This window comes from Cricetulus griseus, chromosome 6 (assembly GCF_003668045.3).
Source record: "Cricetulus griseus strain 17A/GY chromosome 6, alternate assembly CriGri-PICRH-1.0, whole genome shotgun sequence".
NCBI lineage: Eukaryota > Metazoa > Chordata > Mammalia > Rodentia > Cricetidae > Cricetulus > Cricetulus griseus.
Window position 1 is genome coordinate 62475228 of NC_048599.1, and position 18549 is coordinate 62493776.

An 18549-nucleotide genomic window follows, 5' to 3' on the forward strand; every position below is an offset into this window, starting at 1 on the left:
TATCAATTTCCAATTGTCTTTCCATTGATCAACCACACAATCTTTGAATGATTCAATATAGCAGAGAAATGTTAACGAAGGGTTTTTAGGAGGGTGGAAAATTCCAGACAGACACCAATATCTCAGGGATGGCCATTGCAAGACAGTCTACTGTAGTGGATGCCAGAAGTGGACAGAAGGTGTCTTAGTCCGTTGTCCTCCACCTTGTGTTTTGAGATGAGATCTCTCACTGACTGGCTGTCCAGTAAGCTTCAGGAATCCATCTGTCATTCTGTCTCAACACTAGGGTTTCAGATGAGACTTTATATGATTGCTGAGGATCGGAAATCAGGGTATGTTTCCAGGGCAGGCACTTAATTGACTGAGCCACCTTCCCAGCCCCACTGTAACATTTTAAAGGAGGTCTTTGTGATTCCTATCTCAGCCACTTGTTACTCAAGCAAGTTGCTTAACCTCCTTCAGCCTCAGGTCCTTCATGTGTGTAACAAAAGTCAACCGTGCTAAAATGGATTGAAAGAACTAGGGTCATTTATGAGCTAAACTAGCAGAGTGTCTGGAAGAGGGTAAATAGTATTTTACATTAATACTGTTTTTACCATAGAAAATATTTAAAGTAGAAACTTCTTCAAGGCTCATAATGGAATCTGTGTTTCTCATTTCTCAATACTAATTACTATTGTTAAAGTCTGGAATTTGAATTGACAAGAATACTTTATTCTGCCCAACATTATGAGCAGGATCCCTTTCACATCCCTGTCCCCAGTGCAGTGTCCCTCACCTCTTGACAGCTCATTAGTAACTTTTTTCTATGTACAGTCATTGTTTGCTTCCTTCTTAGGTAAGGACTTCCATTGTTGGAGTTTAGTTCCACCTGATCCATTTATTTATTTGATATGGAAAAAGAAAACAGTTTAAAGTTATGTCAGTAAGGTTAGGCACAGTAATACTAATGAACAAATTGAAAATTTGACAAAGCAGTTGGGTTTGGTGACCCATGCCTATAATCTTAATACTTGGAGAGCTGAGGTGAAAGCATTGCCAGGAGTTTGAGGCTGGCCTGGACAGTGCAGTGACACTGTGTCTCAAAAATAGAGAACCACATTATAATTGATAATGAAGCTAAAAATAATGCTTTGTGAAATTGCTATTTGAGTACATCAAAAATCATCAAATAATCACCCATTTCAGATAATTTAACCCAATAATATTCATAGGCCATAAATCATAAATTACAAAAGTGATTCATGTAGGACAAGATGTCAAAACAGCAGTCACCTAACTTTCCATCTCTGTCAAAATGGGTGTCATGATCTGTGGTTCATACCCTTGTTTATGGTAATCAGTTATTCAAATAAAATCAGTCATATATATGGAGAGAGAGAGAGAGAGAGAGAGAGAGAGAGAGAGAGAGAGAGAGAGAACTTTACCTAAGAATTCCAGTTTTAAAGTTGCATTGTGAGCCTCACAGTAGAGAATCTGGTAGGTGATATACAGCAAATGTCAACTCAATTTTCTTCCAGAGTGACACATCAAACTATTACAAAAGCTGAATATTTTTTGTGTGAAAATTTTGTAGATGTAAAATATTTTCCCAAAGTAAAATAATCTTTTAGATTTTTACAGCTCTTTTCATATTTCTGGTCATTTCAAAAAGTACAGCACTTCAGAGATTTACTTTAAAATCTTTGAGTTATCACACATAGCAAGACCTGGAGTATAAATAATCGAGGAAGTCATTAGCAGTGTAAGTGGAACTGTGGGGAGTATATTGGACAGTTGTCATTTAGCCCAGGGAAGACCCTCCGTCATTAAGAGTTTTGCTGCATGGAGTGCAGCCGGCCGCTCCTCCGTGGTTACTGACTGGTGGCAGGAATTGTGTTGTACTGGTGCTGACTCAGCTGGTTTTTAATTTGTTATCTTCTCAAGAGTACATTCACTGACTTTATCTCTGAGAAGAATGACTCCCTAGCCTGTGTGATCAAGACCCGGAAATGTGCTGGCTCAGCTCAGGAAGGCGGTACCGCCACTTGATTGGTGGCTCTTGGAGCTCTCCCATCTCTCAGCAGGCATGTCTGCCCTCTCATAGGCTGGTTTCCACAGGTGTATAAGTAGACCTACTGAGAGAGCAAAGCCTTTCTTTCCTTCCTGGGCAGTGGCTGAGCAACCTTCCCTCTCAGACATTATTAGTGACCAGCGTTGTCTTTCTTTAAGGCTCAGTGGCTCAGCGTGGGCATATAACACAGCAAATGGACAACTCAACCCTGTCCCTTGTGCCAATTTAAGGGTGTTGTTTGTTTGTATGTTTTCTTAAGTAAAGACTTAAAAAAACAAAACAAAACACGTGAATGGTACTTTAAAGCAAAGGACAAGAAGAAGGAATGGGAATGAACCAAGGTAAATATCACACATCTCTAAAGCCAAATGAGGCATTTGGGCACCACTGGGCATCAGTACACAACTGCACTGCCCAGGCTAATGGCACAGGTCACTTTTCTCTGTATACTTTTCCCAATTTATTAATTCTGTTTTTGTAAGGGAGTAGAGGCGACGTGGCACATGACAGAATAGACTTGAGTTCCAGATCTACCTGTGCCAACAGCACCACAAATGTAGGGAATGCAATATCAGACTGCCCTGAGGACAGACTGGCACATTTTATACCCGCTCCATGCTAGGCTAGGTCCTTCCATCTTTATCTTATGGCCTCAGGTGGTATCTGAAGACATATAGGTCTTTGTGTGCTTGCAAAGAGTGAGATAGTATCGAGTTCCCCAACTGAGTATTTAAAAGAAAATATGCAGTGAAGAATAATTTTGTTACCTTGGAAACTATCATTGATATATTTTTAACACGAATAGTTGGTTTTAGATAATATATCCCACAATGTGATTTGGATAATACAGAAAAGTAGTTTTTATGAAAATCTGCAAAGTACTTTCTGACCACCCAATTTATATCTTTATGAATTAAAACAACTTGTATATGAACCAACAGGTTGATGGGTATCATGCTGGGTCTCTCCATAGCATCTTTCAAATGCTTTACCTGGCCATTTCAAAATTTCAGAACATTACTTCAATAACTACAGCTATCCCTGCTTCCACTCCTACACATCCCACTGAAATCTCTATTATGCCAAACAATAGGGTGGTTTTTTTTTTTTTTTGCTACAATTTGTTTGTTATTTTTTCAACTTTATTAGTGGTAAATTTCCCATACCAAAATCTCTTCAACTTACAATGGTCAGCTTAATGAATTCGAACTTCTGTGTACATTTCATGGACCAGTCCCATCACTTCCCAAAAGTTTTCTTGCGTCCCTCTGTAGTCTGTCTCCCCTTTTCACAGGTCCTCGGGCCACTACTGACCTGACTTTGGACATAAGCATTTGTTCATATTTTATAGAATTTAATGTATTTCAAATGATACAGGCGTCTTGTGCTCCTTTGTGTTTGACTTCATCTCCTTTAGCATAATGACCTTGAGATGTAACACCCAGCCGGCTTCAGTGGCTTATTCCTGTGTGTTGTTAAATAGTATTTCAGTGTATGGATAAAGCACATTTGGTTTACTTACCCATATTGTTTCATTTTAAGGAAATAATCAGGTAGGCTGGGTATTGTTCCAAACATTGGGCCTCTCCACTCTTTATTACTTTTAAATTTTTAAAAAATTATGTGAATGTGCATATGTGTAGTGGGTGTTTATGAAGTTGAATGAAGGTGTCTACAGAGCCCAGAAGAGGAAGCCAGGTGCCCTGGAGCTGTAGTTACAGGCTGTTGGGACTGCCTGGATGCTGGGAGCTGAACTTGGGACCTTTTTAAGAGCAGAGCAGTACCTGCTTTCAACTGTTGAGGCCTCTGTCCAGCCTCTCCTGGATTCCTTACTGTTTATTTCCATAATGCCACTTTTCCCAGATTATGAGTCCTATAAAATAATGCCTTTGGAATTTATGACATACCAACCCCATAGACAATTTTGAACTTTTAAAGACCAATATTCTAGATAGCGTCCGTTACCAAATTTTAAATATAAACTTAGAAAGTTCACAGTCATATTTCAATGAGTCATTCATCTGATTAGTTATTAAAAGCTTAGGCAAAAACTACACCAAAACTATTAAGCAAAGTTCTAATAAATAATAAATATAGAGGGAAAAGAAAACATATGGTCCATGACTTGAAGGACCTTACTAAAAATTTAGTAATTAGGTAGAAAATATAGGAGTGGTGTGTGTGTGTGTGTGTGTGTGTGTGTGTGTGTGTGTGTGTGTGTGTAACTCTCCTGGGATTATTTTTTAGTTCAAGCTTTGGAAGAGGAAATAACTTAGTCTTGAATCCTGCTATGATGTGATACAACTGAGCATAAGAATGATTAATTTTAGCAATAAACTCTATTTTTAATAATGCATATCTTTAGTGTAAGCAATATAAACTCCACCCCAAGTGCTTCAAATATGTGTGCTTGTCCATATGTAAGGTGCTATGATGTCATTAGTAGGGGGCATCAAAATCACATTTTTGTGAACCAGTTTGGGGAAAAAATTATGGCTATGTCCTCATTCAAGTACTAGCTAGGCTTGTGTGCACCTTTCAGCATGGTTCATGGTATTGGGAGGGATTATCCACCCTTTTTATCATCTGTTAAATTTTTTGAGATGTATTTCACATAGTAACGAGTCACCCATGATAAGGGTGCAACTTGTTATTTCTTAGTGTATTCCTAGGATTATGCAAACATCAACATTATTAATTTTAGGGTATTTTAGCACTCCAAAAGGAATTCTAATTAGAAGCGATTTCGCATTTGAAGTCCTTTTCAGGGGTTCCGGTGCCTGTGGTTCTTTAGTACACAGGCTCTATGCAGATTAATCAACTTGTGAGATCTTAGATTATTCTTATTAAGCAGATACATTATTTATTTCCCCAGAGTTATTACATAAATACCATGTGTGTCCATTTGCATTACATTATAAAGCCATATCTACTTGTTCTCAAATCATAACACCGTACTTTAAAACACGAAGCTTAAATGGAATGTCTAAATGCGTAATTACTTCTTTTAAAATGTTAATGATTTAACTTAGACATTTCTTAAAATGGAAGTCAAGAGTTCTACTGGGAACTCTGGTGTGAAAAAGTTCTTTGAAAAAAAGATACAGGCTATAATTTTCTAATAATTGATGAATAGGCTTTAGACTTGACATTATAGTTAAAAAATAAGTTATCTGTTATCAAGTGGTATAGTGAGCCTGTACACCCAGAACTTAGCAGACCAAGGTGGATAAGGCTGTCTTAGGATACACTAGGAGATGCTTCCATAAGGGGCTGGAGAGATGGGTCAGTTGTAAAGAGTATTTGTTGCTGTTGCATAGGATCCATGTTTGGTTCCCAGCACCTTCGTTTGGCATCTCACAGTTACCCGTAACTCCAGTGTTAGGGATCCAACACCCTCTTCTGGCCTTTGTGAGCCCCCAAACTCATATGCATACACACAGACACACAAATAAAATGAAAAATAAATAACTAAAATATTCACCCAAACTAGTTACATTTTTTATAATGTCATTTTTCTCCCATATGCGGCCATGATAGCCTCATATGAGCCTCCTCCAGGAGCTGTTGATAGGGATCTCATATAGTTGTCTTAGGAAAAAGTTTTAGAGAGATGGCTGGCTTTGCCCTTGACCCAAAGGCTTGTTGTAGAATTTTAAGGGTATTATTTAACTATCTTAATTTCAAGGTTATGCTTTTATGAAAATTGTCTATTGTTTTTACTTTGCAGTAACTGGTGAGGTAAATGTAATATTTTAAAAGTCTTTTGTAGATCTTTTTGAACTGATATCTGCTATTATATGTTCAGAGAAAAACGAAAACTTAAGAATTCAAACTCATCAACTGTCTTAAATTATAAAACATTGTCCCAATTATTTTTTCTTCTGTAGCAAATACAACACTGAAGTAAGGACTCTAAAAAGGAGATGTAATAACTTCTGCTATGATTGAACTTTGCTTTTTAAGTTATTTTAACAAATTTTATTATAGATTGATAATGTTTAATTAAAAATCACAATATGCTGAAAGTGACAATAAGATTCAAAATTCTGTAGTTATACTGTAACATGTACTTTCAATATAATTAATACGGTCCAGGAGCAGATTAATTGTAGTCTAGTGTCTGTAAGAAAAATTTTAAACTGTATCAGTGAGCTTTCTTAGGTAGGAAATGCTTTTTGTAAATATAAAGGCTATGTCTTCTCATGAGAGACCTGTTGATTCCAAGATGTTAGCCAGCTATCTTTACTAAAACACTTTAGAATGCTAAATATAGTCCACTTCAGTTAAATATGGATGTTTTAAAAAAGAAAATCCCAGTTAGTCTGCAACAGAAGGACATTTTGTGTGACAATATTTTGCATGATTAAAAATTTAAACAGAATAACAGCTATTTATATTTACAGTTACATGTGAGTAATTACTAAAGCAGACAAAATACTTAGAGCATAATTTAATAATGTTTTCCTCTAGCAAAGGTGCCAAAATTGTTATTTGCATAATTTTCACAATTTGTACTGAAACAGCTAAGGGAAATTGGGAAGCCATGCCTCCCCAAACACCTTTTTTCTCCTTTGGAAGGTATGGGGAAGAGACTCATAGATCATAACACCTCATTTTTGTATAATTTTTCATACATACCAAAGCCCTCATGTCAAAGCCATCAGGTGAGGAGACAAGACCCATTCATACTTTCTCTTTTGGGGTCTTTATTTTCAACGGTCAGCCCAGCCCAACTTCAAGGCTCCTAATTATAACATTTACCAGTTCAAAGATTAACCTTGGAGAGGGGCATTGTGGGCTGTTGGTAACTTGATCAGCTTGGTCTTCTGTGGGTCCCTTGCTCTGGTTCTTTGTATCACAGGAGGGAGATGGTATCTGGCACATTCCTAGGATGACTGGAAGATAGCAGCCTCTGCATTTAGGGCTGAAAGATTGTGAACTCTGTTAGCTGAAACGCCACACTAGGGAAGCCAGGTGGACATTAAAACAGCTTCAGCTGGAGGTAGTGCGGTGCAAGTAGAGTTGAATTTGAGAGCTGGGACCCGAGTGGACATTTGTCCCTGCTTCCTACCTTAATAAAAGCTGTGTGTTAACTGTGGAAAAGGGCATTTGAGAGGTCACTAAAAATGAATCATTAGAGTGCCCAAGAGGGCTTTATTATGATGTACTGTGAATAACACCAGAAGGTATTCTGCACATTCCTATGTGCTTATCAGGTAACAGAGGTACATGCTTTTATCCCATGCCACAGAGATTCAGCAATCTGCTGACTTACAATGGCAGAGGAGTATGCATCCCACTAGATTCAGACAGTACTCTCCAGAGCATTCTGTGGGAGTCTTGGGAGAATAGATATTCTTTCTTAAAATGTTCTAAAATTTGTAACTGAACTCTCTATATGTATGCACACACACATCTATATTTTTCAGAGGAGAATGAATGAAATATATATACTTCAAATGAGAATAACCGAATGAAGTGGAGAATAGACCAAGCATCTTGCCAGCTCCCCTTCAATTCTGCTATAAAGGATTAGTGAGTTCCAGTCAATAAACAAAGCCCTTTTATGGTTCCTAGTGGGTAAATTGAGGGGACTGATTTGGTCAAGGACCAGTATGAGGATGTTTCTGTTCAACAGCTAACAGGATTCAACATGCTATGGAAAATACAGGCATGCAAAACTATACTCCGACACTCACGTTGCCAGCTAAAGCCTAAAACACAGCCACATTTACATATGTGTCCATCTGTCTGTTTTTACACTTTATTTTTCCAACCAGTGGGTGAAGTGGTTTTCATCCAAGCTGCAGTCTGATTTTTTTCCCTCACCCACCATTTCCCATTCTATCCTATAGATGCATATTTTAAAGTGTGTGCTATTCATCCCTGGACAAGCATTTGCATAGACTTTGCAGGGACCTGTCCTTTCCTTTGGGAAGTTGGGCCATCTCTGTAGATCTGTTCACTCTATAGCTGCCCACACCAGCTAGAGTATCTCAGGATGTCTCCTGGGCAGTCAGTAGTCCCAGGGGTCTCATCCTGTGCCCCCATGTCTGGCCTGGGCCATGCTGCCACAGTCCCAATCCAGGGCCAGCCAGCAGGGAGAATGGAAGTGCTTTGGCTCTCTTCAGTGGAGAGCCTGCGTAAATCCTGTGTAAATAGAGAGAGGACAACAAAGAATGCGCCCCCGCAGCTCTGAGCTTCTGGAGCCATTTGGGGCTGAATTTGCTAAATGCTGCTTATACCGCCTGAGAAGTTGAAGAGAAAGGACCATAAAATCCCCTCTCTTTCTTTCCCTTTCTGTTTGTCCCCCCGGGGGGAGGGTGTTCAGGACCAGGGAAGCCGAGGTAAAGCCTATGAAGACTTGTTTTTTCAGTGCTCTTTTGAGTGTGAAAAAGGTGGCCTGGGTCACTGTCCCCTCTTTAATGTCGGAAAACCCACACAGCTAGTAAATGTTGCATGTAAACGAAAGCCTTCATCCCTTCTGCTTCCTTCCTTGCTTGTGGGCTGTGAACTAGTCACTTGAAAAAAAAATCACAGAAAAATTTCACTTGAACATGTCCAGACGGTTAAGCCCAGCAGGAGAGTAAGAGAGGTCAGTGATTAGCATGTCTCATTGCTGCCCTGGCTTTTCCTGAATTTCTGGGTGTACTCACCACTCCCAGCTGTCCTGATGTGAATAATAATAATAATAATAATAATAATAATAACAATAATTTCTTGTGGAAAAATATTGACTTTGCTGATGGTTCTTGGAAAGTAGTTTTTGCAAGCTTATTCCGAAACAGAACCAGACCAAAGCTTCTCCTCCTCTTTCTCTTTCTTACTTGAAATCTTGGTACAGTTTTCTCAGTGGGAGGCCCTAAATTAAACTCCTGGAAGGACCCCCTGACAACCAGCAAGAAAATGGCTTTTGAGTGTTAGTACATTTTAACCCTGTTTTCTAAGCGCTATATTAAGAGGGGAAAGGAATCGAGAAATGAAAGAACATTAGTCCACACAACACTGTGTGGCATTCAGATGGCTTCAGGGTACTTTCTTTTTAACTGCAATGCTTTACTAACTGGAAGTGCAGTGTGCCTCCCTCTCTACCAGCACCCCTCTTCCCAATAGAAAAGAGCGAGTTTGTGATGGGGGAGTACCATCTTCTCCACACACAATCCATGATTCCTGTCCTGGTGCATGCTCTTTTCGGGGGACCAAACATATTCTTCCTCACTGAAGTCCAGAATCTAGTGTGGCCCAGTATCCTTCAGGGCAGGGAAAGTAGAGGGAGGAGGAGCCTCAGGCTCATAGCATCTCATTCATGGGCATTTTCCCTCAAAACAGGGCACAGCCCTCTTAGATACCAAACTATCTAGTGGCTTTTACTACCAGTACATTCATTCCACTAACATTTGAGAGTTGACCTCGTGCCCATAAGTAAAGCATGCATAACCTCTCAAACTCACACCTTTGTGAGAACATGCATTGAAAACAAAAGAACAAACTGCTAAAGAAGCCAAGAACACAGTACCCCGACTCTAAGACAGGACCTAGGAACAACTGCAAAAGAGACTTTTTCACTAGAGCCTGAGGGCCAAAGAGCAGTTTGCTAGCAAAGAGTCTTAGAAAGTGGGGATAAAGATGAAGAGAATGGACACAGCTGACCAACAGGAAGGAGGAAATGTTTGGAATCTTCAAAGGCTCCTTGACTCAGTCTTGAAAACTTGGCTGACTTTCCTGTTTCAAAAATTATTTAATGTAAACCTTAGATCTACAAGGAAAAGATGACCTGATAGATAATAGATACTCTTTTTTAAAATTTATCTTTATTTAATGTGCACTTGTGTTTTGTCTGCATGTATGTTTGTGAGACAGTGCCGAATCCCCAGGGACTGGAGTTGCAGACAGTTGTGAGCTGTCATTGTGGGTGCTGGGAATTGAACCTGGATCCTCTGGAAGAGCAGCCAGTGTGCTCTTAACCACTGAGCTGTCTCTCCAACCTTATAGATACTCTTGTTTTTTTGTAAAAATATGCACCTAGTTATTTTTGGCCCATGTTTCTTTCTCTTTTTTGTTTGTATTAAAGAGTTACTTGTATTTATTCTGTCCAGAGAGGTACATAGCCATGCCATAGTGTTCTTGTGGAGGTCAGTCTTGTAGTAGTCACTTCTCTCCCTTCATCATGTGAGTTTCATGGATCAAACATGGGTTGTCAGCTTCATGCCAGGTGTCTTTTCCTAATGAGCCATCTTGCCAGCTCTTGTGTTTATGTCTAAATGCATTGTCACACAATCTCTCTTTGTGGCATAAAGATAAATGAGTATCCTGGGCCTGTCTTCTGGGATTTAATTCTTCAGGGTTGAGGTATAATTCAGTGTCTGGCTCCACCATACTATCTTCATGCCATTCCAGCCCAGCACAAGGGAGAGGCTGGAGACTGGAGCCTGGGCCTTGAAGGCCAAGTGCTTGTCTCAGTTACTGTCTGTGATTTCTGACAATTGACTGTGCACCTCAGTTTTCCTCACTGTAAAATGGAATAGATAATGGTTTCCAACCTTTCTCTCCTTCTTTCTTCCTTTTCTTCTTCTTCTTCTTTTTTTTTTTTTGAAGATTGACTGTGATTACAATGTTGGGAGTACAAATAAAGATACATTTGTGGGGATGAAGATAAGGAAAGTGAGAAGTGTTGATGAAGCACAGGGAGCGACCTTCTACGTCATAGGAGTTCCAACAAAGAAAATGCATGTTGAATAGAAATGTTTACCGACTGTGTAAATGTGTATTTGCACACACAAGAGTCTGTGCCTACCCCGCAAAACAGTTCGTCTATAAATACTTCAACCCTTTTATACAAAGTCTATCACTTTATAAGTATTTAATAAAGCTATACATATACAAACACATACATATATACTATATATCTGTTTATAGTCACACATATTATACACCAGCACCTGTGTGTTCATGAACACATCTAAATGCTAGAAATGAGACATTTGGGAGGTATTGCTTTCTACTTATCTGTCTTTCTATCTATATTATCTATCAGCCAATTATCAGTGGATAACATCTCTGGCTACCAGAGCATTGGTGCCTGACCTTGTCAGGGTCTCTACTTGGCCCTGAAAACTTTATCACAAAAAATCCAACTTTCCACTGATTGTACGTGAAACCCTCTCAGGCTCTGGCTGGCCTGTGAAGAAAGTATGTCCAATTCTATTTGTGGCCAACCAGGACCAGCATTCAAAGAGTTCCAGGAGTTACACCCTAAAATTAACTTTTTCCAGGGTTTAAGCCTTTTCTTATATTCCCTGGCTGCCTTCAGTGTATTTTGATAAGAGGGTTCAAACAAAATAATGCTTAGAGAAGCAAAAGCTAGCTCACAGGGTTATGAGAAAGCCTGTGGTAGCTGGGTGGAGTTGGAGAAGCTATGGCCAGATTCTGGTTCATCCTTGAATGTGGAGAGCTTGGGCAAGGGGTCAGCCTCATAGTTTCAGTGTCCTCTGAAAATAAGTTTGCTTTTTAAATCATGTGGGAAGGAGACAAGAAGAATTCTCCATCCCTGTGGTGTTAGACACATTCTAACACATGATCACTGTTTTTATTATATCTTTACTCCAAACTTTTCAACAGATATCTAGGCAGATACTGACTTTGAACTAACGGGGACGGCAGAGTATGCAAATGAGGGGAAGTGTGTCCTTTGCTTGAGTGGTTTTTATGGCCAAGGGTTTTAGGGATGGCATTTTCTTATGTAGGGTCTTCTGAGGGTCCTCTCATAATGTGCTCGTGGCTGGCTTGACTTGCTGAATACATATCTATGGATAGGGACTTTTGCTTTTCCAGAATGTTCAGGACACCTTGCATCCTGCAACTCTGTGGCCTGCATCCGTTGCCTAGGCAGGTGCCTCTGTAGTAATGTCTGTGCTCAGAAAGAATGTGGGATTTCCTTTAGAGCATGAATGTAAATCCAGTCAGAGATGGTCTCACAATACTTCAGAGTCTTAAAACAGCAGAAGGATGCAGAGATTAGAGCAGGCCTCCAGACAACAACAGGCATAGCAGCCTAAGGGGATATTCTCAGAGCTGTGCAGCTGAAGTGGGCATCAGAACCACCTGCAGGGCTTATTGGTGCTCAGTGTGCTGGGCCCCACACCTAGCATTTCCTAGGTACTAGGTCTTTGGTGCATCTGAAATTCTGCCTGCTTCTTAGCTGATACATAAGCTGCTGAACTGCATTTCAAGAGCCAGTATTCCTGTCCTATTTAACATGAACATGAGACAATCATGGGAATGGCCAGGACCCAGAACAGTCTGGAGGTCTAACAACACTGATATAATAAAATTAAATTAACTTTAAGAAAGAAAAAGTTGGACCTTTGAGATGATTCAGTGGGTAAAGGAACTTGCCACCTAGGCCAACAACCTGAATTTGATAACCTGGAGACAATGTGGTAGAAGGAGAGCTCTGACTCACATAAGTAGTCCTCTGACCTACACACACACACACACACACACACACACACACACACACAAGCACACACGCACACATGCATGCAAAGAACCAGTACCAATCTTTGTGCATAAGCAAATCCCCAAAACTTGTTTAAAATGCACAGCCTTGGGCCCAGGATATTTTGATTCAATGAGCCTGGGATAAAGCCTTGAGACCTACACCTCCATCAGTCTCCCTGTGGTTTAGTACACTTGTAGTCTATGTGCCAACTGGCCTTGAGTATTTCCTTTTATGTTCACACACGTTACATCTCACTAAAGTACACATAATTTGAATATCTTGTCCAAAGTATAGAATTCTACCTTGATCAAAGGATTAGCAATCTTCAAAAGGAAATAAACTCAGCATTTCTTTATTTCTTCATCAGAGATGGGAATCTGGTAATAGTTCAGTCACCCACATAGGCCCTGAGAGCACTAAGTTCTCTCTCCCAAGCAATGTCATTCCTGGTATGTTTGCAAGTGAGTGTGCGCCTGTGAGCAATCTACTAGCCTCCAAGAATAGTCCTTATTTACTCTGTCAGTGCAGTTCCCCCAGTGTGACCATTGTCAGAGAGAGGGAAAAGCCTCTGAATAAGCCTTTCAGTCGTTCACCCTTCCAACATTTGGCCATGCTATTGAGGTTATGCACCTAGGTAGGACAAAAATAAGGAAGAAACAATTCTTTTTCTCAAGGCTTTTACAGTATTGGGTCATAATTTCTGGGGTTGATGTCTGCACTATCAGTGTTTCTGCCTCCTTTAGTACCCACATTATGCTACTGTATACACCCCCTCCAGCTTGTTAACTCAACTGATGCACATGCCAAAGACCAACAACCCTGTGCCATACAGCCGGGAAACAAGAAAGCAATATCCAGTGTTACCAGTGGCTTAGTTCCATCTGCACCTACAGAAATTTAATTTGAGCACATAGGTGCCTTTCAAACATTTTCTTTATGTTGCTGTTAGAACTTGGTGCTAGACTTGGTTCATAGTTCATTGGAAAAACAGATAGTATTTGGTGTTGTATTGGGAAAAAAATATCAGTATCAAAAGTCTTTTATCCATATGCATGTATGAAATTGACGAACTTAATAAAAAGTATCATATTGAGAATCTAGTTATTAATATAAAATCAGACATGTTTTTGTTTATAATTATTTATGACACCAATCTAAATTCAAATATTTCATAACATTTTTACAAAATGGACTGCTTTCCATTAAAATTCATGTAATGCTTCTCTTTATCCAATTTAAGTCAGTCATCAAAGGATGCTCATGCTAGCTACATTTTTTTTTCTGGAGCTAAACATAGTGAATCATATAGTATGAGGGTGTTATCAGCCCAATTTCATTCTAAACAAGAGAAAATGTACCATGGAGTCACTGCCTCTCATTTTTTAAGGTCATTGATTGGGTTCAAAAGGCAAATGCCTTTTTTCGTTGAACTTCCTTCAATTAAGCCATTAACTTTTTGCAATAAGTGTATTCAAAAATCTATCAAAGAAAGCTAAATGAGATTTTAACAAAATCCTGACAATTTCAGCTTAAACATATACACAGAAACCATATGTGCTTAGGAAGAAATATATACACACAGGCATTGTTTACAGAGTGTGTTTTTCTATTTGGAAGACAGTGAAGGAAGAGTTATTCCATACATAATCTGAAACGTGCGTTCAGAGAGACACAGAGACTCTACAGTAAGAGACAAAGATATCTCTATCCACAGTGTGGAGACAGACAGACTGACTGACTTCAAACTTGGACTTGCAATGTGAATTTTTTCCCCTCATCTCTGGGTACTGCTTTTCAAAATTGCCTTAGGCTACAGAACAGTACCTCAGATCCCCAAGGCCCACTGCCTGGCTCCTAATAGCCACTCTCCATCTGTGTCACATGAGCAGCTGATGAGATCGCTCCAGTGTCTGTATTTTGGAGAGCACTTCCACCCAGGTGAAAATGCTGGGGTTGCCAAGGAGCAGTCAGAAGCCATTAGTGTGGGTGAGAATTTGCCTTGCAGCAGTTCCTTGGCACAGTGGAAAGTGTGTGCACACGTCCCCATGCAGGCTTGGGCATGTACGTGTGTGTGTGTGTGTGTGTGTGTGTGTGTGTGTGTGTGTGTGTGTGTGTGTGTGTGCATGTGAATACATATGCAAGCCCCAGACAGATGTACATGTGTGTGCAGGGAAGGTCAACAGATAAAGACTAGATTCTATATATCCAGTATTCAAAAACCAAAGGATTTTTCTTTCCCTGCCCACACATTTCTTCTTTGACTATTCGGCTCTCCCTCTCTCCTTTCTCCCCTCTCTCTCTCTTTCTCCCCCACCTCCCCGTGTGTGTGTGTGTGTTGTGTGTGTGTGTGTGTGTGTGTGTGTGTGTGTGTGTCCACCCCCATCTCTCTGTCTCTCTCTGTGTGTATGTGTGTATGTGTGTGTGTGTGTATGTGTCTGTCTCTCTCTCCCCCTCTTTTTTTTATCATAACAGACGGCAAAGAAAAAGAGAACAGCAACTTTGGGGTCATGCTCTAGTGTTTGGGCAGATGGAAGGGAGCTGCTTTGCCTTGGGGCAGGGTGGCTGTAACGAAGTGGCCTGTCAGTCTGTAAATAGTGAGGGTCATCCCTTCCATGTGATGGAGGGGATCGCATTGCAGTGAAAATGGAAATGTCAATAAAATTAATCTGCCAGCTCTTTGCTGTGGTTTTTCTGCTTCTCTGGTCAAAGAAGGTTGAGGTTTTTTTTTTTTTCTGCGAGAGAGCTAAAGGAACAGGTACCAGAAAGGCCACAGGGCAGACCCAGAAGTTCTAAAGGCCAGTGCCCCAGTGGGCAGGAAGTCTGGGTGAAACACCACTTGGGAGGAGGGAGTGGGGCTGGTGATTTGCTGGTGGATCTGCTGCATTCCTCGGGCAGCTCCAGAGTGCCCAGCTCAGGCTACATTGAGCACAGAGTTTATTGTTTTAGGCTTTCTTGGACAAGGTTTTTACTTAGCGTGGGATTTATGGCATTTACTGCTAATGAATGTCTATTCTTAAATTACAAAAAAACCCATCTCAGCGCAATTCCCAGATGTCCTTCCAGGACCCCAGCTTCTTAAACACCAGCAGGGAGCATAAACTCTCCACTTCTCTGTTTTCCTCTTTCGTGTGGCTCCAGGCTAATGATGTGCAAGGAAAACACAGGCATCTATAAAGCCCCAGTGCTGTCCCCGTATCCTTCATTTAGTTTGCATTTGATTATGCCACAAGTCGGATCTTGTTTCTTTCCTTTTTTTAAAGTTATTAGTTCAAATATTAATGTAGGGATATGGCATATATTGCTACTCTTGATTGATGCCTTCCCAAAAACAGGAAGACGTGCTCGTATGAATTTTAAGAAAGTAGGGGTCCTGCAATGCCTTGCCAGAAGAGTTTTTCAGATACATAATTTAGATGCCCTCCAGGCAGGCTTTCAAGGCATTTTTGCCGGAGGGCAAGAAAAAATAACTCTGACTGTTAAAAGTAAATGATTTTTGCTAATGCACAATTAATGCCAGAGAAAAGCACAGAAGAGAAAGATGTTGATAGGAAGGCTCTGATTAAGTGAGCACCCTACCTTGATGTGTGTCTTTTTGTCTGCTGCCTCACGATAATGATCAGTGCTGCAGAGAGCTAAAAAGTTTCCATGTCATGCAAATGTGGAGCTCTGGGTCATAGGAGGGGTGTGCAAATGTTCGAGTTTAGGAGGTGACAGTTCTGGGAGGGGCTGAGCAGGCAGTGCGTTATGTGCAATCAACAGTGACACAGCTACTGTCACCTATGCAGGCAGCCTAGAATATATAGACTACAGAACATTTAACTTGATTACCCAGCAGTCTGTGCTCACTATGGGCACGGGGATGTATTTCTACCAAATGGGCTTTCTCATAGCGGTTTGCCCACACTGGGTTCCATAATTGACAAAGAGCTACTGCGCTGTGTCAAGTACACAATTATAATTGAATTAATGATATGGGCGAGAGTGAGACACACAAAATTAACATTTGAAGAGGCCTGGCTTAATTTTGTCTTTTACATATTTGTGTCTCCAATTATACTTTAATGAAAGGGAATATACCCCCTTAATGGATTTCTTTCAGTGAGCTTAGCTGAGCTCGTCATTAGCCTGGCATTGTTGTTGGCACCCTCGCTATGCTTGCTTTAATGGATCTTCATTTCTTCCTATTAGGTGATGGGTTAGACAACAGTGTAGCTTCACCTGGCACAGGTGATGATGACGATCCAGACAAGGACAAAAAACGCCAGAAGAAAAGAGGCATATTCCCCAAAGTCGCGACAAATATCATGAGAGCTTGGCTCTTCCAACATCTCACAGTAAGTTAAGATAAAAGATATTTTAAAAAATAACCAAAAGTTTATTTGTTATTTTGCTAAGTTTCAGCGAGTCACAAGGTCTCTCACATAGGGTTGGTTGTTGTTTTGGTTTGAGTTCCATCCTTCTGTTCATTTTTTAAGACAAGGTTGCCTGCTTTCCATTCCTTGGAACCTGGCGACTCACACAACCGTCACAACTTTGTCAACCATTGCCATCCATTTGTCTTAAGAGGCCAGCAACAGACCTAATTCAAAATGGCCTGAGACTCTCAAAAATATATGTAAATGTTTACTGTACTACAAGATCTGAGCAACTTAAGACAATGCAGCTTCAACCAAAGGGGAGAATTTTGCTGATTCTCCTGCTAACCAATGTTGACTCCGTCATCAGCATCTTACTGTGTGCATGTCCAAGCTCATCTCATCTCATAGAGGTGGTCTGACAACACAGTGTGTGTGTGTGTGTGTGTGTGTGTGTGTGTGTGTGTGTGTATGTGTGTGTGTGTGTGTGTGTGTGATGCAGAAGAGTTGTTGGTACTCTAGTGCCTTTGTTTGCAAGGCTGAAATTTAAGATTCTGTTTTATCTGTTCAAGTCCATTATCTTAAAAGCTAACCCTTTTGGCTTCTAGGAAAAGACTAATATGTGCAATGGCCTTAAAATGGCCTTATAGTAACAATTTATATCCCCATGTTTGCAGTCAGCTCTATGTGTCAGTATATACTGGTGACTCAAAGATTCTCATGATAAAGAGGGACATATTTTTTTTTACGGAGGAATTATGCATGCTTATATTTTACTATCTGATTGGAAATTCTTGGAACTTTTCTGAGGATGTGTCTTGTCCTAGCATTGTTTTCGGGCCATTCTATCTACACTGCAGTTTAATAACAGAGTAAGTGGTTTATTGAAAGCTGAAGGTCTTATTTGGTTATCCAGCTTGTGTGTCGTCATGCTGAATGACATTAGTTACAGTGTTGTGAATCCAGGACAAGGTTCCACTCGTATTTATGATGGCGGTTGTTGGTCTGCTCTTCTCACAGAGGGACAGAGGGCAAGGGATGAATGGTGGTAAGAAGGGAGAAGTGATGGATTCATGTTTCTAAAGCGAACATTTTGATGTAGGGACATTAGTACCAAACTGAGGTGAATTGATCTGGCCTGTGGTGTCCGCATCAGCTGGGGGTACCAACTAGGCTGCCTTGGTAGTGGTTATTCTTGCCTCGCAGCTATGGCCATTTCAAAGGTCAGGGCCCTACACTGACTTGGCTCAGAGGAATTAGACGGAACATGCGTCTTTGGGCTGATTACTTAACCAAAGACAAAATAATGAGTCCTAAGCAAATACTGACTAATTGAAAGGGCTGTAAATCCATTACATATTGGTCAGGGATAATCAGGAGTATTTAATCACTTTTATCTATTCAGGAGCACTGAAGCTGCAACAGCAAAGCCTTCAACCTTGCCATGTGCTTATTATTCTCATCATTATCAAAATTACTTCACAGCTGTTCTTTGCTACATCACCTCAGCTGGAGACTGGCTAACCTGTAAAATGTTTTTAATTTGGAAGTTGAGTGAGTGTGAGGGAGGGCTTCCTTGTTTTCACCCCGAGGTTTGGTGGTTTAAGTAGCTGGAGATGCTAAGAAAGGCAGGAGCC

The 18549-nt window shown here is 40.4% G+C and overlaps 1 protein-coding gene across 13 annotated transcripts in view; it reads left to right on the forward strand.

Annotated features, from left to right (window-relative positions):
• The window catches only part of Meis2 (Meis homeobox 2), a 207865-nt gene that overhangs the window by 48647 nt on the left and 140669 nt on the right, over window positions 1–18549 (forward strand). For all 13 annotated transcript variants that reach the window (XM_027422235.2, XM_027422234.2, XM_027422243.2 and 10 more), the window contains one exon: window positions 16746–16891. In XM_027422235.2, coding sequence (XP_027278036.1) covers window positions 16746–16891 — 146 coding nt within the window. The remainder of the gene's footprint in view (window positions 1–16745; window positions 16892–18549) is intronic.